This window comes from Tachyglossus aculeatus, chromosome 22 (assembly GCF_015852505.1).
Source record: "Tachyglossus aculeatus isolate mTacAcu1 chromosome 22, mTacAcu1.pri, whole genome shotgun sequence".
NCBI lineage: Eukaryota > Metazoa > Chordata > Mammalia > Monotremata > Tachyglossidae > Tachyglossus > Tachyglossus aculeatus.
Window position 1 is genome coordinate 33,662,770 of NC_052087.1, and position 8,830 is coordinate 33,671,599.

Genomic DNA, 8,830 nt, shown 5'->3' on the forward strand with positions numbered 1-8,830 from the left:
TGCACAAGTAAGCACTTAATATGAGAAGCAGCGTGGCTCAGTGGAAAGAGCACGGGCTTTGGAGTCAGAGGTCATGGGTTCCAATCCCGGCTCTGTCAATCGTCAGCTGTGTGACTTTGGGCAAGTCACTTAACTTCTCCGTGCCCCAGTCTCCTCATCTGTAAAATGGGGATTAAGACTGTGAGCCCCCTGTGGGACAACCTCATCACCTTGTAACCTCCCCAGTGCTTAGAACAGTGCTCTGCACATAGTTAGTGCTTAATAAATGGCATCATTATTATTATTATTAATAATAAATACATCGATTGAATGACTGACTGACGACCTTCCTCCATTCTTTATTTCCACTTACAGCGGTGCTTGATACATAGTAAGACTTCAAAAATGCCATCAGTAGTAGTAATCAGTGACTCCCTCCCCGGGCCTTCACATCATCGTGACTCTCGGCTTTGGTCTCAAGGCTTTTCTTAGCTCCCCCTTGACATCCTTGTTTCTCAGGGTGTAGATGAGGGGGTTGAGGAGGGGCGTAGCAAAGGTGTAGACCAGGGCGATCCTCCGGTCCTCCTCCTCAGAGGCGCTGGAGCGGGGCCGCAAGTAGACCAGGCTGCAGCAGCCGTACTGCAGCAGGACAACCGTCAGGTGGGAGGAGCAGGTGGAGAAGGCGCGCCGGCGGCCGGAGGCCGAGCGGATGCGCAAGATGGTGGCAGCGATGCGGACGTACGAGGCGCAGATGAGCAGGAAGGGGAGGGTCAGCACGGTGAGGCCCACCGCATACAGAAGGGCCTGGAGCGCCCGGGTGTCGGCGCAGACCAGGCGCAGGATGGGCGGCACGTCGCATAGGAAGTGGCTGATCTCCCGGTGGTGGCCACAGAAGGGTAGGGTAAAGATCAAGGCCGTCAGCTGCAGGGAGAGCGAGAGGGCCAGGGCCAGGGAGCCGATCACCAGGCGGGCGCACAGCCGCCGGGTCATGAGAAGCGAGTAGTGGAGTGGACGGCATATGGCCACGTAGCGATCGTAGGACATGATGGCCAACAGGAAGCAGTCGGTGCTTCCCAAGGTCACAAAGAAGAACATCTGGGTCCCGCAGCCGGCTAGGGAGATGGGCTTTTGGGCCCCAAAGACGTTGGCCAGAGTCAGGGGGACCACCACGGTGCTGTAGCAGATTTCCAGGAAGGACAGGTTGGACAGGAAGAAGTACATGGGGGTGTGGAGGGCTCTGTGGGTCCAAACCAAGGAGATGATGGCAGTGTTCCCGCAGAGGATCATCAGATAGAGGAGGAGGAAGACGGAGAAGAGGAGGGCCTGCATCTCCGGGGAGGTGGTGAACACTCGGAAGACAAACTCAGTTGGGCCGGATTGGTTGAGGTACAGCGAGGGCCTGGAAAACATCTGACTTTCTGGAGAAGAGAAGCAGCAGCACAGTCTAGTGGATAGAGCCCGGGCCTGGGAGACAGAAGGACCTGGGTTCTAATCCTGCCCCTACCGCTTGTCTGCTGTGCAATCTTGGGCAAGTTGCTTCACTACTCTGGGCCTCATCTGTAAAAGGGGAATTAAGACAGTGAGCCCCAGGTGGGACAGGGACTGTGCCCAGCTTGAGTAACTTGGACCCCGGAGCTTAGTACAGTGCCTGGCACCTAGAAAGCACTTAAATATCATTAAGAAACAAAAAGAGGAGAGCAAGATGCGTCACTGGCAAATAGTGGGAGTTACTGGTTTACGTCCAGGCAGTCTTAATTTAACTCCTGGTAGGGGAAGAACCAACTGTGGAATGTCGTGGGAGATGGTGGAACAGTTATTCAGAGTTGGTGGAATCCTCTTGCAGGTGATGAACATCTAGCCCATCTGTTGGAGTTCAGTCTTTCAGGAGGCAACGGCGTGGATGAAACTGAACTCTGAAAGTCCCTTTGAAGTCCTAGAATTCCAATCCAGACCCCAGGACCTGACCTCCCCATCTGGGCTACCTTCCTTGATCTTCAAGGATGAGAGAGCCCTGTTGTCCCAGCTCACCGAGGTGTGGAGGTGGGGTGGGGATGAGAGGGGGCATTCTCCCCAATGGCGGTGTTTTCTCGGTGCTGGACACCTGATTAATGGGCTAGGGAAAGTGAAGTTCTTGTCAATACTAAGGATGGAACTGGGCCTCAGACCCAATTTCTCGATAGTGAGAAAGACTAAGCCCTAAAACAGGGCCTCAGGACAGGGTGAGAAGTCTCCATACTTGAATTCTTACAAAAGGGAGAAGCAATCATCTGCCCCGATGGGCAAAGTCAGGGCCTTATGCAGCCTGCTGAAACTTGCAAACCACCACTCTCTCCATCTTCAAAACCCTCCTAAAATCATATTTCCTCCTCCAAGAGGTGCTCTATGAAGAATCACCCTGGTTATGTCCTCCAATCAGCTGCTCTTAGCAGGCCTGTCCCTACATGCTTCTTTATTTCCTTTTTTTTTTTTGCCACTTATCTGCATTTTCACTCTTCTTCCCATTGCATGTATCCACTTTATGTCTGCCTATCTTTCCCCACAGAGAAGCAGTGTGGCTCAGTGGAAAGAGCACGGGCTTTGGAGTCAGAGGTCGTGGGTTCGAATCCCGGCTCTGCCACTTGTCAGCTGTGTGACTTTGGGTGAGTCACTTAACTTCTCTGGGCCTCAGTTCCCTCATCTGTAAAATGGGGCTGAAGACTGTGAGCCCCACGTGGGACAACCTGATTACCTTGTATCTACCCCAGCACTTAGAACAGTGCTTTGCACATAGTAAGCGCTTAACAAATACCAACATTATTATTATTATTATTAGATCGGAAGCTCTTTGCCAGGCAAGACCGTGGCTTCTACGCTTTAACCCTGACTAAGCCCTCACTTCCCCTACTCCCCCCTCCAGTCTGCATTGCCTAGGCACTTGGATCTGTACAGTTGAATAATAATAATAATAATAATAATAATAATGATGGCATTTATTAAGCGCTTACTATGTGCACAGCACTGTTCTAAGCGCTGGGGAGGTTACAAGGTGATCAGGTTGTCCCTCGTGGGGCTCGCAGATTTAATCCCCATTTTCCAGATGAGATAACTGAAGCACAGAGAAGTTAAGTGACTTGCCCAAAGTCACACAGCTGACAATTGGCGGAGCCAAGATTTGAACCCATGACCTCTGACTCCAAAGCCCGGGCTCTTTCCTACTGAGCCACGCTGCTTCTATTGAGTTGAAGCACTCAATAGTCAGCGCCACAGCATTTAGCGCTTAGAACAGTGCTTCGCACATAGTAAACACTTAATAAATGCCATCATCGTTATTATTATTATTATTTAGGTACCGCTCTGTAAATGATTTTAATGTCCATCTCCTCTTGTCCGTTAGCTCGCTGTTGGCAGGGATTTTGTCTATCAACTCTCTTGTACTCTCTCAAGTGCTTAGTACATTCATTCATTCATTCATTCAATCGTATTTATTGAGCGCTTACTGTGTGCAGAGCACTGTACTAAGCGCTTGGGAAGTACAAGTCGGCAACATATAGAGACGGTCCCTACCCAGCAACAGACTCACAGTCTAGAAGCACATCACATCATTTTGTTAATCTAACAAAATAAACAGAATAGTAAATATGTACAAGTAAAATAGAGTAATAAATCTGTAAAAATATATATGACACACAGGAGACTCAAAAATAGACCTGGGTGATTACGGGAGGAAGAGACTCCTTTCAACACTCCTTTCAACGTATATATTATATATATGTATATATAATATATATAATATGTATTATGCATATTATATATGTTGTAATATATAATACATAGTACAGTGCTTTACACACACTAGGTGCTCAATAATTACCATGGATGATTGATTGTTTCAAGGTAGTTGGCTATGCTTGAATTTTCATAGCATCCTGTTAGATTAGAGACCCCAGGAGCACAGTGGTTTCTGGCCAGTCAACTCTTCTCAACAACAACAACAACAACAATGATGGCATTTATTAAGCATTTACTATGAGCGAAGCACGGTTCTAAGTGCTGGGGAGGTTACAAGGTGATCAAGTTGTCCCACAGGGGGCTCACAGTCTTAATCCCCATTTTACAGATGAGGTAACTGAGGCACAGAGAAGTTAAGTGACTTGCCCAAAGTCACACAGCTGACAATTGGCAGAGCCGGGATTTGAACCCATGACTTCTGACTCCAAAGCCCGTGCTCTTTTCCACTGAGCCACGCTTGGACTCTTCATTCCTCTCAGGCTGACCTATCACAATGTTTCCCTGTCATCCCGGCTCCACCATTTGTCTGCTGTGTGACCTTGGGCAAGCCACTTCACTTCTCTGTGCCTCATTTACCTCATCTGTAAAACAGGAAATAAGACCGTAAACCCCACATGGGACAACCTGATTACCTTGTATCTACTCCAGTGCTTAGAACAGTGCTTGGTACGAGAAGCAGCCTGGCTCAGTGGAAAGAGCATGGACTTTGGAGTCAGAGGTTGTGGGTTCAAATCTCGGCTCCGCCACTTGTCAGCTGTGTGACTTTGGGCAAGTCACTTAACTTCTCTGTGCCTCAGTTACCTCATCTGCAAAATGGGGATTAAGATTGTGAGCCCCACATGGGACAACCTGACCAACTTGTATCCTCCCCAGTGTTTAGAACAGTGCTTTGCACATAGTAAAGCGCTTAACAAATGTCATTATTATTAATTATTTACATAATAAGTCCTTAACAAATTCCATTATTATTATTATTATTATCACCCTGGCAACCAACCTCTTACCCTCTCCATCCCAAACCTGGAACTCCCTTCCTCCTCCTCCTCCTCATCATCATCAGTAGTATTTCCTGAGCATTTACCATGTGCCGAGCACTGTACTAAGCACTTGGAATCCAACAGACTGCCTGGTTCTCTCTTCACCGCAAGGGCCTTATCATCATCATCATCAATCGTATTTATTGAGCGCTTACTATGTGCAGAGCACTATACTAAGCGCTTGGGAAGTACAAATTGGCAACATATAGAGACAGTCCCTACCCAACAGTGGGCTCACAGTCTAAAAGGGGGAAATCATGAAATCATGAATTATGAAATCATGAATTATGAAATCATGTCTCCAGGAGACCTTTCATGATCAGTTTTCTCATTTTATACTTCTCCCCCAACTATCATTTCTGTCCTTCTGCACCACCTAAGCATGCCAGTGTTCACCCCTCACCCAAGACGGACTTTTCTGTAATTATTTCAGGGTCTATCTTTCCAATTAAGTTGGAAGCTTCTTGAGAGCAGGGATTGTGTCTACCAATTCTGTTGAATGTTATGCTCTGCACATAGTAGGCGTTCAAGAAATACTATTGATTGCTGGATTTGGCCTTTCCGATGGAGACTTGGGCTTAGGCTGGCAGCATCTCTTCCGATAGGGAGGAGATGATGATGGTATTTGTTAAGCGCTTACTACATGCCAAGCACTGTTCTAAGTGCTGGGGTAGATACAAGGTAATCATGTTGTCCCATGTGGGGCTCACAGTCTTAATCCCCATTTTACACATGAGGAGGTAACTGAGGCACAGAGAAGTTAAGTGACTTGACCAAAGTCACACAGCTGATAAGTGGCGGAGCCAGGATCAGAACCCACGACCTCTGACTCCCAAGCCCGAGCTCTTTCCACTAAGCCGCTAGAAAGGGGGGCTTGTTAGTGCAGCAATGCCCCTCGCTGGACCAAGCCTAAGGGTCCCACTTAATAATAATAATAATGATGGTATTTATTAAGCGCTTACTATGTGCAAACCACTGTTCTAAGCGCTGGGGAGGCTACAAGGTGATCAGGTTGTCCCACGGGGGACTCACAGTCTTAATCCCCATTTTACAGATGAGGTAACTGAGGCTCAGAGAAGTGAAGTGATTTGCCCAAAGTCACACAGCTGATAAGTGGCAGAGCCGGGATTTGAACCCATGACCTCTGACTCCAAAGCCCGTACTCTTTCCACTGATCCACGCTGCTTCTCTAGTCAGATTGTCAGATTCCCAACTGATGGCCCTAGGAGACCAACCCACTTCACCTGCCCTGTTCACTTCACTTCTCTGTGCCTCAGTTACCTCATCTGTAAAATGGGGATTGACACTGTGAGCCTCACATGACACAGGGACTGCATCCATCTAGATTTGCTTGTATCCACCCCAGCGCTTCGTAGAGTGCAAATAGCACTTTGTTAAGCACTTTGTTTGGTATTTGTCAGTACCATCAGCTTCCTCATCATCATCCCTCAGGTTATGAAAGGCATCTAAGAACCTCATTTCAAATCAAGTGTGGATCCTCTGCCCCTGGATTCTCTGTGGAGAAAATAAATTCCACAGCAATCCTGAGTATCATTTTTTGCTTCTCTGGGCTTTAGTTACTTTCCTTTTTTTTTTAATGGTGTGTGTTAAATGCTTTCTATGAGCCAGGCACTGTACTAAGCACTGGGGTAGATACTGGGGTAGATACTGGGGGAAGCAAAGTGGCTGAGTGGAATGAGCCCGGGCTTTGGAGTCAGAGTTCGGGTTCGAATCCCGGCTCCGCCAATTGTCAGCTGTGTGACTTTGGGCAAGTCACTTCACTTCTCTGTGCCTCAGTGACCTCACCTGGAAAATGGGGATTAAGATTGTGAGCCTCCCGTGGGACAACCTGATCACCTTGTAACCTCCCCAGCGCTTAGAACAGTGCTTTGTACATAGTAAGCACTTAACAAATGCCATCATTATTATTATTATACAAGCTGCAAGCTAATCAGGTTGGACCCAATCCAGGTCTCACATGGAGCGCACAGTTTTAATCCTCATTTTGAAGATGAGGTAACCGAAGCACAGGAAAATTAAGTGACTTGTCCAAGGTCACTCAGCAGACCAGTGGTGGAGCTGAGACTAGGACCCAGGTCCGTTAACTCCCAGATCCACACTCTTTCCACTAGGCCACACTGCTTCTTCCTCTGCTCTGCTTAATGGTTGGGGTCTTTAACGGGAGAGAGCCCTGTCAGGGATCTTTGCCCTGTTCTAGATGAGCCTCAGTGACAAGGATGGCCAGATTTGGTTCTGACTCTGAATGAATCAGAACGGGGAGAGGGAGAGCTGAATACCTGCTGATCACCTCTTTGGGCTACAGCTTGTGTCCGGACGGGTCTCGGTAATTCATAGGAGCAACCCACGAGCACCTCACCCACTCTTCCTCACCACCTACCCCATTGTCCAGCTTTAAGTATAATAATTATGGTATCCTTTAAGCACTTACTGTGTGCCAGGCACTGTACTAAGCGCTGAGATAGACCCAAGTAAATCGAGTAGGACACTGTCCCTGTCCCAAATGGAGCTCAAAGTCTCAATCCCCATTTTACAGATGAGGGAACTGAGGCCCAGAGAAGTGAAGTGATTTGCCCAAGGTCACCCAGCAGACAAGTTCTGCAGCACCCATAGAGGTGCTGCAGAAAGTGAGGAAGCTGACCAAGGTGACCGAGCCACCGGCCCCCGTGTCCCCGGAAATCCAGCGGATTCGCCTCTGTACAACCTCGTCTTCCAAACCAGCGCACGGAGATGCTTCTGCTGCATTCTCAGGGTCTCCCCACATCTGGGGGCCTCCTCGGGCCGGGATCTCCTTCCCCCACCGAGGGACCGCCTAGCAGGCCAGAAACTGGACAAGTGGCATCTGGCCTAAACCCAGTGCTCCCGGCTTGGCATCCCAGTCTTCTCCAGAAAGGAGGAAGGTTTCCAATTCTGGAAATAAAGGTGATTCAAGCAGCTCAGCCCTGCTGCAAGACAGGTGCTCAGCTAGATCTAGTTCCCAGCGCTTTGTTCAGTGCTTGGCACATGCCCAGCTCGCACACTCTGCTCCTCTGGCGCTAACCTTCTCACCGTGCCTCGATCTCACCTGTCCCACCACTGACCCCTGGCCCACGTCCTGCCTCTGTCCCGGAATGCTCTCCCTCCTCAAATCTGCCAAAAGATCACTCTTCCCCCTTCAAAGCCCTACTGAAGGCTCACCTTCTCCAAGAGGCCTTCCCAGACTAAGCCCCCCTTTTCCTCAGCTCCCCGTCCCGTCCGCATCACCTCAACTCACTCCCTTTGCTCTTCCCCCCTCTCCCTACCACACAGCACTTATGCATTTATGTATATATGTATAATTGTATTTCTTTATATTGATGCCTCCCCCGTCTCCCCCTTTTAGACTGTGAGCCCACTGTTGGGTAGGGACTTTCTCTATATGTTGCCAATTTGTACTTCCCAAGCGCTTAGTACAGTGCTCTGCACACAGTAAGCGCTCAATAAATACGATTGATGATGATTGATGATGCCTGTATACTTGTTTTGATGTGTACATATCTATAATTTTATTTATTTATATTGATGCCTCTTTACTTGCTTTATGTCTGTCTTCCCCCTTCTAGACTGTAAGCCCACCCAGGCAGGGATTGTCTCTCTTAATTGCTGAATTGTAGTTTCCAAGCGCTTAGTACAGTGTTCTGCACACAGTAAGCGTTCAATAAATACTATTGAAAGAATGAATGAATAAGATTCTCTGCCCTCGACTCTCTCCCAAGCCACTGCTGCCCAGCACAGGTGAGGTTTGACTTGTAGCAGATCGCCTTCCACTCGCTAGCCACTGCCCAAGGTAGGAACGGAACAGGTAGGCCTCTGCTTGACCCTCCCTCCAGTAGCCGAAACTAGTAGACTACTAGAAACTCTCCTTGTACCATTCTGAGAGGGGATCTGATTGGTACCAACTCTGTTATATTGTTATATCGAACTCTCCCAAGCACTTAGTACAGTGCTCTGCAAACATCAAGTGCTTAATAAGTATGATTGATTGATTGACCTCTTGGCCCAGTCAAAAT

The 8,830-nt window shown here is 48.3% G+C and overlaps 1 protein-coding gene across 1 annotated transcript; it reads right to left on the reverse strand.

Moving 5' to 3' along the window:
* Nucleotides 1–426: 426 nt before the first annotated feature.
* On the reverse strand, nucleotides 427–7,566 carry LOC119944094 (olfactory receptor 10Q1-like). The gene is made up of 2 exons (XM_038765314.1): nucleotides 7,410–7,566; nucleotides 427–1,397 (listed from the first exon to the last, which is right to left on the reverse strand). Exons 1-2 carry the CDS (start codon nucleotides 7,564–7,566, stop codon nucleotides 427–429), a joined length of 1,128 nt encoding a protein of 375 aa, XP_038621242.1.
* Between the last annotated feature and the right edge of the window lie 1,264 nt (nucleotides 7,567–8,830).

Coding starts and splice junctions, on each gene's coding strand:
- LOC119944094 (XM_038765314.1), bottom strand. CDS start 7,566: ATGTGGGGAGACCCTGAGAATGCAGCAGAAGCATCTCCGTGCGCTGGT. Junction 1,398..7,409: donor TTTCTGCAGCACCTCTATGG/GTGCTGCAGAAC, acceptor TCTCTTCTCCAG/AAAGTCAGATGTTTTCCAGG.